At 39.6% G+C, this 23874-nt stretch overlaps 1 protein-coding gene across 1 annotated transcript in view; it reads left to right on the top strand.

The window, feature by feature from the left end:
- Nucleotides 1-23874, top strand: part of NUDT3 (nudix hydrolase 3) — a 112058-nt gene that overhangs the window by 38055 nt on the left and 50129 nt on the right. The window contains exon 2 of the mRNA XM_070585860.1: nucleotides 20301-20411. Within this exon, the coding sequence (XP_070441961.1) occupies nucleotides 20301-20411 (111 nt within the window). The remainder of the gene's footprint in view (nucleotides 1-20300; nucleotides 20412-23874) is intronic.

Here is a 23874-nt window from a genome sequence, read left to right as displayed (position 1 = left end):
ACTGAAGCGGAGTCTGTGAACTTAATCTCTCGGCCACGGGGCTGGCCCCATCAATTTTTTTAAAAAGCTAGTCTTAAGATTACAGTAATTTTTAAAAAATATTTTCTTAAAAATTTTCCTTTTAGAGTGGTTTGTTATTAAACGGGAACTTATAATTCATTATAATTTCATGGATAAAAAGGCCTTGTTTTCTACATATTTCATTGGGTGGGTGTTATGAGGCTATTTCATTCTCTAAATGCTTCGAGGTACAATTGAGAGACAAATTTAAGATCAAATTGTTAAAGGAAAAGTTTTAGAGGCACTACAAAAATGTGGCCAAATTAATTTTCAGGAATGACGCTTTTCCAGAGTAGGGCACAATAATTTTTGCTTTGGCCTCTTAATGGTTGAAAAAAGGAAAGTCAAGAATAATGTATGATTTTGATTTTATTTACCCTAAGAAAGGGATTTATGAGAGCTTGCATTAAAAATATATGAAATAGATCAGCTGAAAATTTAAAAAGATCGGTAGTAGAGATGTTCCAAGATTGAGCGGTTGTTCACTAAATCCAGCTCTCTTACAGGTTAACTAAAAAGAGAGAAGAAAATGTGATAGGACTAATGACATTTTAGTGACCGATAAAAGAACACGTATAAGTTAGTCTAGAAATAGACTTTTCCTTACATTACGATTTAAGATGAATTTATAGAGCAAATTCTCATATGTAGGAAATTTGAGTGGTATAATGACAAAGTCTTAAAATGTAGTTTGTAGAAGATTCACAATTGTTCTCACTTGGTCATTTTATGATGTTTAATGGGCTCTTAAGATTAAATTTAATTTTGAATAGGCAGTACATTTACGTGGCTCAGAATTCAAAAGACACAGTGGGATACAGTGAAAATTCTCTCTGCCATACTTGTCCCCGCAGTTATCCAGCTTCCTTCCCCATGGATAACCAGTGTCAGTTTACTGTGACCCCTGTAATAGATGTGTGATTATGTAAGATTTATTTATAGTAATTTTCTATAGAGTTGGAATAATTAAAACGTCTTGGTCTGTAATGAACCCTCTCCTTCTACGTTTACTTCTTTTTGTTCAGAGCCTTAGAGCAATGGATTGTCTTCAAGTGAAGAACTCTTAGCCGAGAATTCTCAGTCTTACTTAATGCAGTTGCTACCTAGTTTTTTCTGTGATTTGTAGTGATACTTCCTAAATAGAGTAAATAAAATGTAATTTGTAGTAAAATAAAACAGTTTGACAGTTAAGTGTAATTCAGTTAGCAACACAAAAATTTGTGAAATATAGTACTTGAAATTACATAAAAGTATTTTCCCTATAAAAATTATCTTCCATCCTAATTTTCTCCTCTATAGTTAAATATTTAGTTTATTCCTGGTGCACCATTGTGTTTGGCTCTCTTGTTCTTTTTTCTTTTCCCTGAGGAAGCTACGCCCTGAGCTAACACCCACTCCCAATCCTCCTCTTTTTTTGCTTGAGGAAGATTTGCCCTGAGCTAACATCTGTGCCAATCCTCCTCTGTATGTGTGACATCTCCTCAACGTGGCTGGTGAGTGGAGTAGGTCCATGCCGGGGATCCGAACCCGCGAACGCGAGCCACTGCAGCAGAGTGGGGCGGAATTTTAACCACTCAGCCATGGGGCCGGGCCCTGTTCTCAGTGTTGTAAGAATGAAATGCTGGAATTCACACATATGCAATCAGAATTGCAAAAGAACAGTTGTCGGTGACCTGCCCCCCTTGCCTGCTGCCCTCTGGCCTTCCTGTGCATCTGCTATGTCTGTAGCTGAGTGGCTGTAGCCGTGATGTAAACCATCGGAGTTTACAGTACATTGGTGTAAGGTAAAAGTTTCTTCTTTACTTTTAAAAATAATTTCCTCTTAATCACTTGATTGCGTTTACTTGTAGAATTAATATTATTTTAATGGTAACCTATAAAAATGTAGTCTGACTTCTTTGAAACAATAAGCAATAAAATAGAGTTAGGTGACCATTATAACAGTAACAAAAAAGAATAAAATGAAGAAATGGGCAAGATCTGTGCAAAGAAATCTTTAAAAATGTTACTGAGGGGCTGACCTGGTGGCCGAGTAGTTAAGTTGACAGGCTCCGCTTCGGGGGCCCAGGGTTTCGCGGGTTCGGATCCTGGGCGTGGACATGGCACCGCTCATCAAGCCATGCTGAGGCGGCATCCTGAATGCCACAACTAGAAGGACCCACAACTAAAAAATATATATATATATACAACTATGTACCAGGGGGCTTTGGGGAGAAAAAGGAAAAATAAAATCTTTAAAAATGTTACTGAAAGGACTTTAATAAATGGAAAAGCATACTATGTTCTTAGGTAGGAAGGTGCAACATCATAGGATGCCGATTCTTACTGGTAATCTATAAATTTAACCTGATCCTTATAGAAATTATAAGTTGTTTCAAGCAATTTCTGAAGTTCAAATGGATAAGAAAACATGGAGGAATAGCCAGTAAAATTCTGAAAAAGAAGAATGAAGGATGGGAGTGGTTATTTCTAGTCCAGTAAAACCATGTTGCCAAGCTATGGTACTCAAAATAGAATGCCAGGAAACTGGATCACGAATAGGCAAGTGAATCAGTAGAACAGAATAGATGGTCCAGAAATAGACCTCAGTACATATAGGAACAACTGGCAGATCATCTAGAAAAAGATTAAGTTAGTGTCTTTCCTCATGTTTATACGAGGATAATTTCCATTGTACATAGGAAGTATATACATTTAAAAAACAAAACCATAAATTGCTAGAAGAAAGCATGAGATGATTTTGTTACAGTCTTGGACTGGGGCAGGACCTTCTAATTATGCTATCTAATTCAAGTCATGAAAGAAAAGACTTGAAGGACGTTCATAAGTGGAAAGCTACACCTTGTTAATGGGTTAGAAGACATTACCATTTTCCCCAAATTAATCTATTAGTTTTGCATTACTAATCAAAATCCAAGCAGATTTAAAAAAAAAAAGAAAACTCATTCCAAAATATGTATGGAAGTACAAAGGGCTAAGAATAACCAAGACATTAAGAAAACTTTTTATTATGGAAAAGTTCAAACCTGTAGAAAGGTAGATTAGATAGTATAATGAACAACTCAGATATACCCCTCACTAAGCCTCAACTGTTAACCAACTCCTGGCCAGTTTTGTTTCATGTATATCCCTGCCCACTCCTCCTGTATTATCTTGGATCAAATCTTAGAGATCTATAATTTCATCCATAATTTTTTTTTTTGAGGAAAATTAGCCCTGAGCTAACTACTGCCAATCCTCCTCTTTTTGCTGAGGAAGACTGGCCCTGAGCTAACATCCATACCCATCCTCTTCTATTTTATACGTGGGACGCCTACCACAGCATGGCTTTTGCCAAGTGGTGCCATGTCCGTACCTGGGATCCGAACCGCGAACCCTGGGCCGCTGAGAAGCAGACCGTGCACACTTAACCGCTGTGCCACCGGGCTGGCCCCTCATCCGTAAATTTTAGTAAGTATTTCTAAAAGAGAACAATCTCTTTTAAAAAAAAACCCACAATATCATAATGATACCTTAAAAAGTTCGTATAGGAAAGACGAGATAAATGACTGATATTTTCCTTTCAATTTATCCTTCTCCAAATTAATGTTAATGTATATCAAGAATGTTTCAATTCATGAGTTCATATTAATTATTTAAAAGAAAACAAAACTGGTAACCACTGAAGGATGCTGTTGAACCAACTCATTAATTTGGAGAATAATGGCAAATTGAGGGAAGAATACCAGCCATTTACTTGTTGTTTCATACTTGATGTTTCAGTCCATTGCAGTTATTCTTATTGGCCTGTTTTTTAAAATTTATTTTTATTTTTATTTTTTCGAAGATTGGCACCTGAGCAAACATCTGTTGCCAGTCTTCTTTTTTCTTCTTCTTCTTCTCCCCAAAGCCCCCCAGTACATAGTTGTATATTCTAGTTGTAGGTCCTTGTGGTTGTGTTATGTGGGACACCACCTCAGCATGGCTTGATCAGTGGTGCCATGTCAGTGCCCAGGATTCAAACTGGTGAAACCCTGGGCTGCCAAAGCGGAGCGCGTGAACTGCACCACTCGGCCGTGGGACTGGTCCCCTTATTGGCCTATTTTTGACCAGTAGGAGCCTCTTCAAGTTGACTCCTGAGTCCTTTGGATATAGCCCTAGAGGGTGTTTTTTTTTTTTTTTTTGAGGAAGATTAGCTCAGAACCAACATCTGCTGCCAATCCTCCTCTTTTTGCTGAAGAAAATTGGCCCTGAGCTGACATCCATCCCCCTCTTCCTCTACTTTATATGTGGGATACCTGCCACAGTGTGGCTTGATAAGCAGTGCATAGGTCCGTGCCCAGGATCCGAACTGGCAAACCCCGGGCTGCTGAAGCAGAGTGTGCAAACTTAACCGCTGCCCCACCGGGCTGGCCCCTAACCCTAGAGGTTTTTGACAGCTTCCTCAATATCTGGTATAACAAGGTGTTTCAGATTTATCTTGTACATTTCCTTCCTTAGTCATGAAATCGGCCATATCAGGAATGAAAGTACAGTATTCCACAGAAAGATTCAGTATGGATTCTAGAGATATTAAAAGGGTAATAAGGGAATATTATGAACAATTTTAAGACAATCAAATCAGTACTTTAAATGAAATGGACAAATTTCTTGAAAGCTACTTACTACCAAAGCTCGCTCAAGGAGAAATAGATAAACCTGTATCTGTAAGAGAAATTGAATTTGTAGTTAAAAACTTTCCAACAGGGGCTGACCTGGTGGTGCAGTGGTTAAGTTCGTGTGCTCTGCTTCAGTGGCCCGGGGTTCGCAGGTTCGGATCCTGGGCACTCATTAAGCCATGCTTTGGCGGCATACCACATACAAAATAGAGGAAGAGGGGCTGGCCCCCTGGCTGAGTGATTGACTTCGCACACTCTGCTTTGGCGGCCCAGGGTTTCGCCACTTTGAATCCTGGGCGCGGACATGACACCACTCATCAAAGCACGCTGAGGCGGCGTCCCACATGCCACAACTAGAAGGACCCACAACTAAAAAATACACAACTATGTACTAGGGGACTTTGGGAGAAGAAGGAAAAAAATTTTTAAAAAACCTTAAAAATGCATAAATAAAAAACCATCATCCTTTAAAAACCAAAAACAAAATGGAGGAAGATTGGCACAGATGTTAACTCAGGGATAATCTTCTTCACAAAAAAAAAAAAAGGATCTAAAAAACCCAAAAAAACTTTCCCACAAAGAAAGCTCCAGGCCCAGATGGCTTCACTGGTAAATTCTGACACATACTTAAGAAAGAAATACTGTGAGTTCACACTAACTCTTCTAGAAAATAAGAGGAGGTAACACTTGCCAGCCTATTTTATGAGATTGGCAATACCTTGATACCAAGACCAGACATTACAAGAAAAGAAAGCTCTGAACCATTATGTTCTTGAACATAGTCACCCAAATCCTTAACTAAATATTAACAACTTGAATCCAGCAATATATGAAAAGAATAATATATTGACTGGGTTTATTCCAGAAATGCAAGGCTGAATTAACCTTTGAAAATCAGTCAATGTAATTCACCACATTAATAGACTAAAAAAGAAAACCGTATCATCATATCACTAGATTCAGAAAAAGCATTTGATTATACAGTTGATTTTATAAAAATAGCAAAATCATCATAAAGTCAAATCAGCAATTACCAGGCTAATTTACTTAATGTATAAAGAATTTCTCTGAATCAGTAAAAAAAAAAAAAGACAGCCCAATAGAAAAATGGGCAAAGGATATGAAAAGGAAATATAGGTAGTTCTTAAATATGTGAAAGATGCTCTCTTGTAATAAGAGAAATGCAAATTGAAACTAAAAGGAGATGCCATATTTCACCTGTCAGATTGGCCAATATCAAAAAGTTGGATAATACCACATGTTGACAAGGATGTGTGGGAACAGTCTCATACACTACTGATATATAAACTGGTACAACCGCTATGGAAGGCAAACTGTCAATATTTATTAAAATTACAAATATGTCTGTATTTGACATGGCACTTCTTATCTTAGGTTTTATAAAGAAACCACCTTTATCATGATACATATGACCTTTATGTTGCCAAATCCAGTGGTCATTTCTCAGTCCTCATCTTACCTGACCTCTTAGTAGCATTTTAACTCAGTTGATCATTTCCTCCTCTTTCAAACACTTTGCTTGGCTTCTTGCATCCCCTGTGTTTGGTTTTCTTTTTCTCTTAACTGTTTGTTCCTTCTCTGACTCCTTTGTTGGATCCTTCAAAACACTGAAGAGTTCTAGGGCTCAGGCCAGGAGTGTTCCAGACTTCTGTAAGCAATCTCATCTGGCCCCACATTCCACATGCTGCCAAATGTTGATCTCCAGCTCTGACCTCTTTGCTGAACTGCAGACTCATCTCTCCATTTGGTATTGGATAGGCATCTTAGACTTAACACATGTAAACCTGAACTGGTATTACCCTCCAAACCTGCATCTCCCCTTCTCGTTCATTTGCTCAAGCCAAGGAACTGGAGTCATCCTTGACTTCTTTTTCTCATAACCCACGTCAGGAATTATATTGGCTCTACCTTTGGGAATAGAGTCAAGATGTTATTACTTCTCACTGCTCCCAGTTACCCCTTTAGTCTAAACCATCTTCACTTCTCTCCTTGGACTAACACAGATCCTCCTAATTGGTCTCTTATTTCCATCCTTGTACCACCTTGCAGCCTGTTCTTTACCCTGCACCCAGTGACTCTATTAAAATGTTTTTAGGTGTTCTTCTCAGAGGGTGTTCTTCTTCACTTGGGTTAAGACCCTGAGTCCTTACCTCCCTAACTTGTTCTGTGAAGCCCTCTATGACCTGCTCCCCTCCTTCCACTCTCTCCCTTGCTAATTCTGCTCAGCCACTCTGACCTCCTTAGTTTGACGTTAAGTACCTTGTTGCCTCAGGGCAGGACCTTTGCTCCTGAGAGTACCTTTGCCTGAGGTGCCCTTTCCCTAGAGAGCCAAAGCTTGTTTCCTCACTGCTATCAGGTCTGTGCTCAGGTATCACCTCTTAGAAGAGACCTTCACTGACCTCCCTGTCTGAAAGAGTACTCTCTTAATTTCTTCTTCCTTATTCCACCTTGTTTTTCTTATTAGGACTTATGACCAGCTAATATTATTTTTGTTTATTCTTTGTCTTCTCCCATTAGATTATGCATTCCACAACAGCAGGGTTTTTGTTTTGCTAATTGCTGTATCTGCAGTGCCTAGAACAGTGATTGACTTGGAGTAGGTATTCAGTGAATATTAGTTGAATGAATGAGTGAGTGAATAAGTGTATGAACTCTTGATATATTCACATGTGGGCAATGGTTCATGTATACAGCTATTTATTATGGCATTTTATTTTTTTGGTGAGGAAGATTGGCCCTCAGCTAACATCTGTTGCCAATCTTTCTCTTTTTGCTTGAGGAAGATTGTCACTTAGCTAACATCTGTGCCAATCTTCCTCTATTTTGTATATGAGACGCTGCCACAGCATTACTTGATGAGTGGTGTGTAGGTCTGCACCTGGGATCTGAACTTGCAAACCCCAGGCCACCAAAGTGGAGCATGTGAACTTAACTACTATGCTACCAGGCCAGCCCCTCTAGCATTGTTTTAATAGCAGAAATTGGAGTTACCCAAAATGTCTATCAAGAGGGCTGGTTAAATAAATTATGGAACATCTGTACAGTAAAATCCCCAGTGGTTACTGTATGATTTCATTTATATGGAGATCCAGAACCAGAAAAACTAATCTACGATGGTATAAATTACAGCAGTGATTGCCTCTGGGTTGGGGGCACTGACGGGAAAGAGGCACAGGGAACTTTCTGGAGATGGAAACATGTATCTTTATAGGGGTGTGGGTTCAGGTATGTGCAGTAGTCAGACTCATTGAACTCTACCCTGATGAGCTATACATTCCAATGTACATGAATTATACTTCAGTCACAGCAAAACACAGTTCCTAAAAATGAAAAACAAATAGGAAAAAATGAATTTGACTGTATATCAAGCTAGTGGCATAATCATACAGAAAGTAAATGTTTCATGTGACTTCAAAACAGTATTTTGATTGAACATCTCTAGTGGGATCTATCCTTAGGCTAAGGAGAACTACAAAGAAATCTTAAACTGTAGTTTTATGGTTAATAGTGTTGTTAATTTGAAACTATTAAATTATAGGACAACTCAGAGATACTTATAAGCATACCTCGTTTTATTGCGTTTTGCTTTATTGTGCATTGCAGATATTGCATTTTTTACAAGACCCTCCACCAACAAAGAGATTACAACTCACTGAACGCTCAGATGATGGTTAGCATTTTTAGGCAATAAAGTACTTTTTAATTAAGGCATGTGCATTGTTGTTGTAGACACAATGCTATTACACACTTAATAGACCACAGTCTGGTATCAACATAACTTTCATATGCACTGGGAAATCCAAAGATTCACGTACCTCACTTTATTGTGATATTTACATTTTAATTTTTATTGTCTTCTTTCTAATAATATATTTCTTATCTGTCGTTGGAAAGCCTTAGAAGCCATGGCAACCCAATAGCATCCAGAAGCTAAATTGAGGCTCTAAATATCATTTCCCAGTAAAGGGGCCAGGACTCTTAGAGAGACTGCTGAGTTCAGGTCTGGGGCAGGAAATGCTTAAGATGAGCCTGAGATGTCTTACAAACAAAAAGCAAAAAAACTACCCAAGATTAAAGATTTATACCAAAAAGATATGAGAAGTAGACAAGATTTGTAAAACGTTACTGGTAGAATGTAGGTGGTAAGCATATGGGTGGTTACTGTACAATTCTTTCAACTTAGCTTTATGTTTGAAAATTTTTATAATGAAGTGCTGGAGAAAAAGGGAGACAGGAGCCAACCTGAAGTGGCTCTGACTAGTTAAAGATGGGAGCATCAAAAGATGAATGACTGCAGTTGACTAAAACACATGAAATATAAAAATCTACTAGTTACTGATAGAACAATAACAAAAATATTTGGAGGTTGCTTGGGCACACTCTTATTATTCTGAAAATTAGTAAATAAGGAGGAAAAAGTTAAGCATTTACCTTGCCTTTCCTATATTAGGATAATCAAACTGTCAATGAGGGAAGTTTCTTCTTTGTAGAATTCCAGCTAATTAATAAATACAGAAGAGACGTAAGGAAATCATGGCTATAGATGGCTCTCATTAATAGATGCTAGAACCACTAAATGAAAGGCTGATGGTGAGCTCTGTAATGTGTCCATGACAGATCGTGTGACAGCACTTGACACCACAGTTTCGTCTTCTCATCACTGAAGGTGCTGTCTGATCTTGTGTGTCTCACAGTGCGATGCTATAGGCAGTATGGAGTACCTTCAGTAAAGTTTTCTTGCCAGAACACCAAATCCAAACCTGAGCAGGTTTCCAAATCTGATGACTTGGGGACATGAGGATATGGGGGATAGAGGAGCAAGTTGAATATTACCATAAGGAAAGCCATTAGCAAATGCAGGACTGTGGGAAATCCTACAGGATGAGTGGTCTGTTTTCTTCGCTAAATAACTAGCTTGAAAACAAAGAGCCAGGAGAGGGAACTGTTCTGGACTAAAGCTTATCGACCAAATGCAGTTTTGGACCTGGTGTGGATCTTCATTTAAATAAACCAATTGTAAAGTAACATTTTTGAAGCAATTGGAGGAATTGCAATATGGCCTGTTTATTAAATGATTATAAGAAATTGTTAATTTTGCTAGGTGTAATCATGACATTGTGGTATATTTTTTTTAGGTCCTTATCTTTTAGTGATTCATAACTGAAGTATTTAGTGGTACAACATATTGATGGCTGGGATTTGCTTTAAAATACTCTGAGAGTGGGGTAAAAGTAAATAAAACATGATAGGCAAAACGTTAATAATTATTGAAGCTGAGCAATGAATACTTGGAGATTCATTGTATTTTCTGTCTACTTTTGTGTATGTTTGGAATTTTTTAAAATAAAGTTTTAAATATACCACGTGGTCACTTAAAACAAAAAAAGAAGACGCTCTTTTGTATGTAGTGAGGAAATGACCTCCACAATTTAAGTGAAAAAGTAAAGTAGAACAGTGTGTCTGATAGAGTACTATTTGGGTTAGCAGGAAAGAAAAGAAGAAATGACTATAGTGTATGTGCTGGAATAGCTCAAAAAGTTTTCGTAAGAATCCTTCGCCTGTGGGGACAGAGGTAGGCGAGAAGGCCTGCCTTTCGCTTTGTGACCTTTTGTGCCTTTTCAACATGTGCAGTGAGTGCTACTGAAAACAGATTCTGAAAAAAGAGTGTATTAGGGATCCCAGGTCTAAAGACATACACCTGTGTAATTTTAGAACACTAGAATGTTAGTGCTGGAAGGGTTTTAGAGGTTATTTGGACCACGTCGTTTTAAAACTGAGAAAGCTGAAATCCAGAGAAGAGAATTTCTTTCTGCACCCGTTTGGTGGGTTGATAGAAGAGGCAGACCCGTGGCCCACGTCTCCCGATTGTCCTCCTGTAGCAAGTAGACACTGGGGTTTAAACTCTGGCATCGGAAATTAGAGTGAAATGTGATTGATAGGTTGATGCCGCTTTGGGGATGCAATACCTGTCTTTTAACAATGTGTTCGTATAGTTCTAAGAGTGTGTGTGGGAAAATAATGCAGTTTATAGATGTCAGGAATGCTGTTGCTGTGGCTTTGTTTGTTTTAATGACCTCAAGAAACTTGAATGTTCTAAATATTTCATTCACTCCGTTTGGCTTTCAGAAATTTCCTAGGCAATAATGCTTGGTATTCTTCTTGACCAATTATAAAAGTCTTAAATGCTTGTTCTGAAATATTCAAGCTGTACACAAGGTTTTAAAGTAAATGCCTCCCCCTCCTCAGTGCCGCCAATTGTACTGTACAGAGGAAACCATTGTTTCTTGGGTGAATGCTTTCCAATGGACATTTAAATTGAGGTTTTGAAGTTCCCATTATATACAGAGACTGTTGGAAGCCTAACTTTTCCTATAGGTACCCCAAACTGTTTTTTTTCTTTCTTACCTGCTCCCCTCCTGTATTTCTCTTTCTTGAGAAATGGGTATCTCTGTCCACCTATTGACCCCAGTAGGAAGCCTTAGCCTCTACATCCATCTTGCGGCACCCTCCTTTCTGATTAATGGCCAGTTCCTGTCATTGCTGTCTCCTAAATATGACTTGAATCCACTTGGTGCTCCCTGTTTCCTGGGATGCCAATTATTTCCATCTCCCTTATCCTCTCTGACTGACCTCTCAGTCCCACCTCCCAGCCCATCACTCAGCCTCCAGATTCAGGCTTCTCAAACACAAGTGAGGTTGCCATTTTTCTCCTTAAAACCCAAGGAGGATTCCCAGTTGCCGTAACTCTTTGGTGCACTTGTGTGTGAACTTCTTATGCTGGTCCCTCCTTTGTTGCCCTCTTCCTCCTTCCCATCATGCACCCTACACCACATCAAACTACTTGAATTTCTCAGCGTTCACTTGGTTTAATACAGTCACGCATCGCTTAACAATAGGGATACGTTCTGAAATGCATCTTTTTAGGCATTTCATCGTTGTGCAAACATCATATAGTGTGCGTACACAAACTAGATGGTGTAGCCTACTACACACCTAGGCTGTATAGTACTAATCTTTTGGGACCACCATCATATATGTGGTCTGTCATTGACCAAAACGTTATGCGGCGCATGACTGTATGTATACTGTTTCCTGTATCTGTGCCTTTGCAGTTTGCCTCTTGCCTGGAACCCCTCTTCTTTCTGGGCTCAGTAAATTCCTCCTCTAGGCGCTGCTCAAAGCTTCCTCTTGAGAAGTGTTCTGGGACCCTCTCAATCTTTTTTCCTCCGTAATAGCCGTTTATCAACATGATGTTGTGACTTGGGCCCTTCATTAGATGTTTCTGTAAAGGACCTGATAGTAAATATTTTTGGCTGTGTGGGCCATGTGGTCTCTGTCAGGACTACTCAACTTTGCCATTGTAGCTTGAAAGCAGCCACAGACTATAGGTAGGTGAATGAGCATAGCTGGGTTCCAATAAACTTTATTATTTGACGCTGGAATTTGAATTTCATATAAATTTACATACCACAAAATATTCTTCTTTTGATTTTTTTCAGCCTTTTGAAAATGTAAAGACCATTCTTAGGTCATGGGTCACACAGAAACAAGTGGTAGGCTGGATTTGGCCCATGGGCCACAGTTTGCCCATCCTGCATTAGAGGGTGGGCTGTTCAAGGATAAGCTTTATGTATACTCGTACATCTCTGCCCTTTACCCCCTCATGCCTTAGTTCATTTCTAAGCGAATAATGACTGGACAGCAACTGTTTGTGGAGTACATGCTTAAGAAGGAGTTACTTGAAACGTGGTAGTTTCTAAACAAGTGTGAAAAATAATGGAGCTTCATATTGAGAATTAGTCATTTTTTATGTGTATTAAGAAACATTTTCAGAAAAGAAGGTGTAAAAAAGTTGTATAATATAGAGGAGTGCATAGTCCCCCTCCGTGTAGAAGACACCTCTGCCTGGGAAAGATGTAATAAATAATAGCCTCTGCTCGTGGAAGAGAATATTGAAAAGTGATGGGAATCAAGGATTAGATTAAAATGCCTGCTCCATCTTTTCCTTTCCCTATATTGGCCTGGAGAAAACCATGTTGAGGCTTTTATCCAGTGGCAGTTAAGTTTTCAGAGGGTTTTTCATGGAAGATTAGCTATATCGTGGTATAACAGGCTCTCAGTGGCCTGGTGGTCAGAGTGTGGCGTATAGACCATGGTTTGGATCCTGGCTCAGTGCTGACCCTTTTGGTGCCCTTTGCCATATCACCAAATCATCTAAGGCTCAGTTTCCTCATCACTATAATGAGGAGAATTCCATGATACCTGGCTTGCGTGGTTATTTGAAAATTAGAGACGGTGTATTAAAAATAGAATATGTAAAATGCCAGCACCTGGCACAAAATGGGCACTGAATAAACGTCACCTGCTGTTGTTATTTATCCCCCCCCCCTGCATTAGTCTGTTTTCTTTCAGTGTTTATTTACAAGAGTTGTGGGAGGGGGTTGAGGTTTACAGAAACAACTGTTCAAACAGTGTAATTCAGCAACTTTCAGTCTTTGTTTTTATTTTTATATAACCTGGAAATATGGCCAGGTTTACTGATTTCTTTAGTTTTCTTTTTAGAAATAAAAAACATCATTGAATACCAGGCAATAGAAAGTTCTGTGTGTGGTTTTCTTAACATTTAGACGTTAATTTGGAAAAGGCGGAACAGGACATTCTCACTTAGAAGTCTGGTATTACACATACTTAAGAATGATATCTGTGTATAGCAGTTTGTGTCTGTGACTACCTTTTCTTACGTTTCTTAAAATACCTTGTTGCTTCCAAAGTAAAAACTGTCAGAATATCTCTTCACAGCATAGTATTTTATTTCTTTGTACCAGGCAGGGAATTTCCTCTTTTGTTAAATAAACAACCTGATTAGCTAGATAAATGAAGGAATGTTTATAAGGCATTTTGTAAACTGACTGTTTATGTCTACTTGTGCCTCCTATTAGTAGTATTTCAAGCTCCTGTGTAGGAAAAAAAAATCTAAAGAGTAGAATGGTTTTAAAACTCCACAGACGGAAACTGCTAATGCTTGGCCTTGTGATAGTTTATTGATGTAATTTGAACAAGTTATTTCACCTCATACTCAGCTTTACTCATCTTTTAAACATTTTATTGGCTCATTGTGCACAAAAACTTCTGGCAGCTGTTCTTCAAAAACATTGTGTAAAATGCAGTAAACTTCTTTTATTTGAGATCCAAGCAAGTGCAGATAATTATTCACTATTAGCCTTATTTTTGAGAAAGGACGCATAAACGGTTAGAAAGGGCTTGTCTGTAGAAGCAGTTTGCAGGGCATATCTTAGATTTGATAGGGTGCAGCCCTCGTGCCATCTGGGGTACCAGCAGAACTCTCTGGCAGTAATGGCTGTGCTGAGGGGCTGTTGAATGCTGAGGACATTGCATTGGTGGAAATGAGATCATGTTAGATGTATTACTGCATGCAATTTTCTGGAAATTAGTAATGTATCTAAGAAATATAGCTTGCTATTCAGGATAATTTCATGATTATCTATTTTTAATAGATAATCTATTTTTTTCCCCCTGCTTTTTTCTCCCCAAATGCCCCCATTACATAGTTGTATATTTTAGTTGTGGGTCCTTCTAATTGTGGCATGTGGGACGCCGCCTCAACAGGGCCTAATGAGCAGTGCCATGTCCGTGCCCAGGATCTGAACCCTGGGCTGCCCAAGCGGAGTGCGCAAACTTAACCACTTGGCCATAGGGCCGGCCCCGATAATCGAATTTTTAAGGAAAATATTTCCAAAACTTTAACCTGGGATACCTGGAATATATCTACCCCCACTATACTCTTGGCAGTGCAAATGGAAATTTGCCCAACGCGAAAGGGAGTGCAGGGTGGTTAGGGGGAATGGGAACAGCTCATCTAGCTAGAGCTTTACAAATGCACGTATTTTCCCTTGTGTTAGTCTCATCCTGGCTGGAAGAGTCTGAGACCACTGTTTCTCAGCTCTTTGTCCCACATTAATATGGTTGTCCACTAGAAATATTCATTAGACTTCTCACTGAACTTTCAAATTTAGATATTTAGAGGAAACTTCCCTGTGGTTCCCTCTTCCACTGACCCTTCCACATTCCCCTTGGAGGGCAGCTCTACCATTGACCCAGCCTACATTCTGTCAGTCAGCTGGTCCTGTGGATTCTTCCTTCTGTATATCTGGAAATCTGTCATCTCCTTCCAACTCCCACTTCTGTCCTCATTCTTTCTCCACCTGAATTAACTACAGAAACCTATTCTGTTACCAGGCTTGTCTATCTCCAGCCCAAGTCAAGGTGACCTTTCTAAAATCCAAATTGGGTTATGTCATTGCTTTGCTTACATAACTTCAGTGACTTACCCCCTGCCTTCACATTTCAATCCAAACTGTTTATAATTGGACCCCTGCCTTTTTGTTCAGCCTTGCTAAGTAACCCCTTCTCTGTGCTCTCCGCATTCCTTTTTAAAGCAGTTGTTTGTTCAGTCGGTCATTGGTCCATTCTTTCATCTGCTCATCAGACATTTATTGGCCACTTATATGGGTCAGACTCTGCTTAGGGATTGGAGGTGAGGCAGTCAACTGAACAGATCCTTAGACATTTCACTGACCTCTCACACCGTTAACCAGGATAGACTAGGTTATGTGCAGTTACAAGTTTACCCTGAAGTCTCGTTGTTTTAGCACAGCAGAGTTGTATTCTCTGTTACGATGCCTATCAGTCATGGGTTTTCAGAGGCTCTGTTCCATGCTGGAACTCTCTTCCGTTCAGGGGCCCAGGCTTGTAGCTCTATCAGCTGGAAGTCCGCACGTCCTTGGGCCCTATGACAGAGGAAGAGAGGGACTGGATAGACTTCTCCCTGCCTCAGCCCAGAAGTGACACGTGTCCCTTCTGCTCACATTTCATTAGCCACACCTAGTCAAGTGGGCCCACCTAACAGGAAGAGGGGATTGATACTGTAGGCGTGGTCATCTAGCGAGCATTATGGTCTCTGGCACAGTCACTGAAATGTAATCAGTCACCTGTCTGGTTGTTGGTCTCATTCACTGGACTTTAAATTTCTTAAGAGCTGAGGCTGTGTCTACCTTGCTTTTGTGTCCCAAGCACAAAAGCACACAGTAGGCTTCTGATGATTCTTTGTTGAAAAGAGTCCTTCTTGAGCTTGGATTCACCTAGGTCTCTTCCTTTAAGAAACCTTCCCTTGCCGTCCCTCTACCGCCTCCCCCCAGCCTGGGTTAGGTGTCTCTTTTCAGTGTCATTGTGGTATCCCATGCATGCCTCAACTAAAGCACTCCTCACCCTGTGTTATTACTCCGCCAGGTAGATACTCAGTTTCTTTAGGGCAGAGACTGTGGCTTTCTATTATATTCTTTGGAAAATTTGTATTAAACAATATTAAAGCAATAAAAAACTCCTAAGAAATAAAACGTTACTGGTCCCCTGAAGCCCTTTATGTAAATCTCCTCCCATGAAGTTTATAATTTCTGTACATTTATTTATTCTTTTGCTATGAACGTGTCCCTAATCAATATAATGATTTTCCTCTGTGTCCATGTGGATAACAAGTTGTCCTTGCAGGGCCACTCGTATCATGAATCCAAGAGCTCATATATGGGTGGGTGTGTTCCATCTCTGCACTGATGTCATCTCTCTCGATGACAAGAGCTGCGTAACAGGTCTGTTTCCTGACCGGCCAATCCCCCACTCTGATCTGCCTCAAAATTGCAGAGGTTTTCATCTCTGCCTCTCCTGTTCCCGGTTCATGATAATGCTTAATGTTTGTTGAATAAATGATAAATTCTATTTTTTTTCTTAGTGTGTTGTTTTCAGGATCTTTTAGGAGCTTTGCCATTTAATTTTTTTAGATAATTTTGTATTTAAAAATCAAGTTTCAGAATAAGAATTTGCTGACCAGAACACCACTTACTGTTTTATCAAGTAGGAAGGAGTGAAGCCTCTGGCTAAAGTAAGGAATAGTTTATTTTGTTTTTTTTCAATAAATGTTTGATGGGTTGTCAAGGAAACTTACCGAGAAGAACTGTTTACTGGTAATGGGGTTTGCTTTGACGTGTGACTGCAAATAATGAGGTTTGCTTTCTCCAGCCTCAGTATTACGTATAGTCTGACCTCGTATAGTTAGGCTTTGAATGTGCAAAGCAGTAACACAAGATTTACTAAATAATATTTCACACTGATTGAAATTTAGACATTAAATTATACTTTATGTTAGAGATTTCCTTTGCTTTGCTTTAGTTTTAAAATGTCCCTGTAAAGATCTTTCATGTAGACCATAACTAATTAGATGGCCCTAGTCAGCCTTTGAAGTGAATGCTTAGGTTTAGAATGGCTGGTGAACACTGCCCGGAAGTGGGAGAACTCTAGGAAGAAAGACTACGTGTTGTTATTTATATAACAAATCAGTGAAGGATTAACCCCCTTTTCTACTTTTTCTTCTTGAATCTTCCTTGAAGATTAGATAGATGACTTAAATGCCATTATCTAGAGTGTTTGGCTTTGGAGGAGTTTTTTTTTTTTTTAACTTTTTAACTTGAATTAACAAACATGATTATATTTGGGTTTATTTTTCTTTTGATAAGGAATTTTTTAAAATGTAAGATTGGCCACAGTTATCGAGGAGAATGGGTATGGCAATGATCTCCTTTTTCTTTTATGGAAATAGTATATTATTTTAGCTTTATAATTTAATATTATAAAACTAAGGATAACCTTCTGGAAGGTGGCTTTCCTGGAGTGTAGACTCTGAAGAAGAAAGTAGTGGCACTGACTCTTTTAGCTTTTAAAAAATCACTGTGATCCTAAAACTAGTTTTATTTTATTGAGGTGAAGTTCATATAACAAAACATTAACCATTTTCAAGTGAACAAGTCAGTGGCATTTAGCAACTGACTACCATTTCTATTTGGTTTCAGAACACTTTCATCATTCCAAAATAAAACCCTGTATCCATTAAGCAGTTACTCCCCCTTCTTCCCTTCTCTTCCCTCAGTTATTGGCAACTACCGGTTTGCTTTCTGTCTCTATGGATTTACCTATTCTGCATATTTCATATACATGGAATCATACAGATTGTGACTTTTTGAGACTTTCACTTAATATAATGTTTTCAAAGTTCATCCACTGTGTAGCATGTATTTCTTTTCATGGGTGAATATTGTGTATGGATGTGCCACATTTTGTTTATCCATTCATCCATTTATGGACGTTTTAGTTGTTTCTACTTTTTGGCCATTGTGAATACTGCTGCTATGAACGTTTATGTGTGTTTGAGTACATGTTTTCAGTTCTTTGGGGTATATGCCTGGGAGTGGAATTGCTAGATCTTAGGGTAATTTTATGTTTAACTTTTTGAGGAAAAGTCTCAAACCACCAACCTGTTTTCCACAGTGCCGGAATTATTTTACGTTCCTACTAACAATGTGTGAGGGTCCCAATTGCTCTACATCCTTGTCAGTACTTGTTGTTTTTTAAATTATAGCCATTCTAGTGAGTGTAAAGTGGTATCTCATGGTGGTTTTACTTTGCATTTCCCTAGTGACTAATGATGTTGAGCATCTTTTCATGTGCTCGTTGGTTATTTGTATATCTTCTCTGAAGAAATTGAAGAAAGTCTGTTTGTCTTTTTGTTGAGTTGTAAGAGTTCTTTATGTGTTTTGGATATCAGACCCTTATCAGATATATGCTTTGCAAATATTTTCTCCCACTCTACAGGTCACCTTTTCTCATTTCCCGCCCCCGTGAATCCCCCCAGTACATAGTTGCATATTCTAGTTGTAGGTCCTTCTAGTTGTGGCATGTGGGACACCACCTCAGCATGGCCTAATGAGCAGTGTCATGTCAGCGCCCAGGATCCGAACCAGCGAACCCCCTGACCGTCAAAGCGGAGCGTGCAAACTTAAGCACTCGGCCACGGGGCCAGCCCCTCTCATTCCTGATAATGTTCTTTGATATGCAGAAGTTTTTCATTTTGATGAAGTGCAATTTATCTATTTTTTCTTTTGTTGCTCATGCTTTTGGTGTCATGTCTAAGAATTTGGCATATCTTGCCAAATCCAAGGTCATAAAGATTTACCCCCATTTTATAGTTTTACCTCTTACATTTAGGTTGTTGGCCCATTTTGAGTTAATTTTTGTATATGAAGTAGGTGTCCAGTGAAGACTCTTACTTAAAAGCAAAATTTTATGGAACCTTCGCATTGTACTTTGAATGTCCCTTGATTAAACATGTATACACACCAACCAAAAACTACTGTGGATTTTATATTATTTTAAATTACCCTGCATTGTATTAATCAAACCAGAACTTAGATACATTTTTAAAAAGTGCTTGTAAGCATAAGGCATTATTTTCTCGGTCCATGGGCTGTATAATGGTGACTGCATATGGATTCATGGATTTCCTTCATGTAACTCCGTGGTCCCCTCTGAGTCTGCAGATCACAGAGTTTGTAGAGGAGCATCAGGAGAATCTCTCATGACAGAAAAAAGGGATTAAGGATGAAGAAGAAGGTAGAATTTCCGAGGGCTTGTAGCTAGCCAGTTGCAGAGGCCTCAAGGGAGAGAGGAGGTGACTGGAAAGTAGGTGCCAGGGAGTCACTGGTGGCTTCTGTAATGGCTCAAGAGGAAGTAGCATTTTCTTTCAGCAACAAGGATGACTGCAGAGTAGGAGTTAAGTGCGGGGGTGGGGGTTGGATGGGATGGGGAACACGGTTTGGAATAGGAAGACATCATCAGAAAGTGATGGTTCAGGGAACAGTTGAGGATTCCTTTAGTTTTGTAAATAATGCCAACCCAACTCTACCTCCAAATAGTGAGTCCAGCTAACTTTGTTTTTAGCATCTGTCCTAGAGAGGGATAAGGAAAAGGAACTAGGAAAAGTCTAAATTTTATTTCAACCATGACTAGAATACTGATTAAATTCAAATTAGTAAACTGTGTTCTATATCATTTTGTGTGTGGTGGGGGTTTTTTCATTAATCAAACTTTCTAGTAAAAACATTCCAGTTTTATCTTGGCTGAAAGCGTGATGAAAAGAAGTTTTTCTACTTCTCCTGTAGGTGAGAGGGTTAGGTTCTCATTGTACACTTTGAGTGTAGGGTAGTGTGTTATATTGGCCAGTGGCCATCTGATGGAGCAGGAACTGGGACAAACAGGAGTGAGAACCTCGGAGGGAAAGTGCTGGGACTATGGTGCCAACCAGGGCTAAGGACTTCTTTCCTTCTGGTCAGCCTTCACAGCGCTCACAGGCTCACCGTTGACAATCTTTTTTTAAGTCCCTGTCAGCTCTGTGTTCACAGGGCTTTAGAGAAAGGAACGAAAGAGAAGGTAGATAGGACAAGTGACTGAGAGTCTGAGGGGAGGGTAGAGGTCATGGCCACTGGTTCAGATGCCCTTCTGCTCTTACTAGGCAGGTTGTCTGCTTTTCAAATGGAAACAACATCTACCTTACATGAAGTGATTTGGAGAGATGTAAACAAAGAATGGGTCATAGGCACTTTTACTTTGTTTAAACTCTGAATTTGTATGAAGGTGTCTTTTTGAGTTTTTAACTGCCCCTGTGACCTCTGTGACTTTCAGGTGCTACTTGTGAGCAGTAGTCGCCATCCAGACCGATGGATTGTCCCTGGAGGAGGCATGGAGCCCGAGGAGGAGCCGAGTGTGGCAGCAGTCCGTGAAGTCTGCGAGGAGGTACGCACTGAGAGAAAGGGCATGGACGTATCTCGTAACCACGAACCTGTCATGTCTGTGTAGTACTTATCACCTCTCACTGAATAAATGTACTCACTCGTGATCAGAGAAGGAAGGCATTTAACAGTTACCATGTGTCTCCTTGATTAAAGGGGTGATCAGATTGTGACGTGGTGATGTTGATCAGACTCTCTCTGTAGAGAGAGGGATCATGGTAGTGACTGTATTTCAATATACTGGACAGTCCTTTGTGACTTCCCATGGATCTCTTTCAACATTGCCTCTGTTACCTGTGGCAGAAGATCAAGTATCAGAAAGTTCATTGGCCCTAAGAAATAAGAGGAACAGGCAGTATTGGTATAAATGGCCCGTTCTCGTTAACCTGTGGATGAGGAGGAGACAGCCCTTGTATTCCTGTGCTTCCTGGGTCCTGGCCGTAGAACAGTGGCTAAAGCAACAATTCTCTTAGTCAGAAGCTGTTAATGGTGCAACCTGAGAGATAATAGTGTCTTCTTTTTTATTCAGTCACATGATATTCAACGTATATGTGTTCAGTTCCTTGGTCATACCCAGTACAGTCATGCACCACATAATGACATTTCGGTCAACAACAGACCACATATACAATGGTGGTCCCCTAAGATTAGTATCATATAGCCTAGGTGTCTAGTAGGTTATACCACCTAGGTTTGTGTAAGTACACTCTCTCGTGTTTGCACGACAGCATTGCCCAACAACACTTTTCTCAGAACGCATCCCCATCATTAAGTGACACATGACAATATATCTAACTAGATACTCTAGAATAAACACTTAAAAGAAGTAAAGTCTTGGACCCTTAGTTTCCTTACTGCGAGAGGTTAGTTTGTTTGGGGAAGCTGAGAAAGAGACTGCAGTTCAAAACGAGGAGGCAGGAGCTAGTGTTTCTCTATAGCCTTTTGTGGCGACATCATTCACTGCTCTGCTTAGGTTGTCTCATTTTATCACCCCTATTTACCTGCCCTGGCTACCGAGGGCTCTTTAGATCCATTTCCTTGTTTCAGAGGGGACTGGTTCTAAGGACATACAAAATAGCACTTAGAACAAGTCTAAATTCTACATTTCTTTTGGGTCCGCCCTGGCTGAAGTCCTCTTAGACTAATCTTACCCTGGGAATACTCAAGGAGCTCTTTCCTCGCTCTGAATTCCTACAGACTTACATTGGCTCGTGTCACTCTCATTTTATCATGTATCTCGTATCCATAACTCGATTGTAATCTCTGAGGACAGTGGTTACAGTTCCTATTTTAAACCCTCCCTTCCTGTGCCTAGGGCACAGCTAGGTGAACAGAAAGTAATTGCTGCATGCTTCTCTGACAGATAGAACAGTAAAAGTCCTGAAGAAATACTACGTGGAAATTATCAGAGTTCTTTCAGGAGGATCCCCAAGGTTTGACTATTCAAGTAAGTGTGGTGCGGCCAGTTGGTGGACCTCAGCTACATAATTGTGATTGAAATCCAGTTGACTCCTGTAGGTTCTAAGGCACGTAAGGCGAAAGTGACGTTTGACAGAGTTACCATGGCAGTTGTAGATTCAGGCAGGTTGTTGGAAGACCTGAAATAAGAGTGATGGTTCTAGAAGGGAGAAAGGAAAAAGTTCAGAGACCTTGTGCAAAACTTGCTTCTTGGTCTTAGGAGTTGTGAGGGGAATCTGCCAGCTCTGCCTTTGTAGAGCACATTTCCATTCGGCTTCTGTCTCAGGAAAGCTTGTATTAGTTGTTGTTACTATTGTTGCTTTGTTTTTGAGCCTTATGGTTGATTTGTCCCTGAGTTATACAAGTGCAACTAACATGTAGAAAACTAGATGATTGCAGTAGGAAATGCAGCCAAGGAGTAGGAAAGGATATAGGGATCTTTCTTACCCTTTTGTTTCCCGGAAGTTCCATACCATCCTTCAGTAGATGAAACAGAGAATAGAATGAAATAGGATTAAGGTGCTTGTGACACAAGAAGGTGAAGGTTGCAGCACGGATAATTAAACCATATTCCTTAGAGGATCAGTATCTTACCTGCCTCTTGTCTTGGGAGGAATTCCGAGCTTGAAATTAAACCCTGCCTGCCGTTCTTAGCCCTGACGAATCCTGCCTGACTTTCAGCAAATTTTTTCCCCCTCCAGTCAAAGGAGAGTCATACCATACCCTGTACTTTATTCCAGCATTATTGAGAGGATAGAGAAATGTCTGAACTGCTTGGAACTTTAGGAAAGGTACAAAATAAATCAAACATTTGTACAAACAATAAAAATTAGAGAAATGTGTTGTTACAAAAACAAACATTTCAGTGGCTTCCATGAAAATAAAATGGATGGGGTGGTTTTTCCAATTCCACGTCCATTCAACAGAGAATGATACTTGGAATCAGAGGGGATGTAGGTGGATATTTTTTGTTGCCCTTGAAGGGGTAGCTTTTGTAAGCAGAAATCACTATTCAGAGGTTTATTTAGTTTTCAAAATGTTACGACTTTTTTAAAGTACACATTTAAAAACGTAGTTCTTTCATAATGCGTAAAGATCTGATTACCTTATTTATAAGCATAGAGGATTTTACTAGTCACTTTTAAGGGGCTTTTGGATAATACCTAGACCAGTTGATTGAAGACTTTCAGATGTTTCAAATTACATTTATACATTTAATATATTTGATTGCTTTTTAAAGTATTTCAGTCATCTGAATAAACAAAATAAAACCTTATGAAACTCTTCAGCAAAAAAGTCCTGTGAATCTCAGTGTTTAAACCTACAAATACGGTGGGTCTTAGATTCTTTAAATATTTCCATAGTATATGTAAACTTACTGAGATTTTTCAACTTAAAATCACAAGTCAGAAATAAATTTTTCAATCATACTTTCAAAATTGAGGTTACGGTCTAATAGACCAAATTCTTTTAAACATTATAAAATCATAAAATCTGTCTAGTCTCCTTCTTTTTTTTTTTTTTTGAGGAAAATTAGCCCTGAGCCAACATCTGCCACCAATCCTCTTTTTGCTGAGGAAGACTGGCCCTGAGCTAACATTCTGTGCCCATCTTCCTCTACTTTATATGTGGGACGCCTACCACAGCATGGCGTGCCAAGCGGTGCCATGTCCAAACCGGTGAACCCCGGGCCGCCGAAACGGAATGTTGCACACTTAACCACTGCGCCACCAGGCCGGCCCTCCTGGTCTCCTTCTTAACATAGAAATACTTATACTATGATTTTGATTCTCTTAAACATTTTTGTCTTTCATTCTAAATATTTCTAGGCTTGAAAGATGCTTACCCACCAAAGAAATCAGCCTTTCCTGTTAAATGAGGCTAGGACTCTTGGGTGGCCTGATAGGAAACACTGATCAGTCTCCTGTTGCTCTGTGAAGACTCTGTAACTTTACAAGGCTCGTGGTCGTGGAGTCCGTATGGGTGGGAATGAGTACTGGGTGAGCAGT

Source organism: Equus przewalskii, chromosome 19, assembly GCF_037783145.1.
Source record: "Equus przewalskii isolate Varuska chromosome 19, EquPr2, whole genome shotgun sequence".
NCBI lineage: Eukaryota > Metazoa > Chordata > Mammalia > Perissodactyla > Equidae > Equus > Equus przewalskii.
This window is presented reverse-complemented; position numbering and strand designations above follow the sequence as displayed.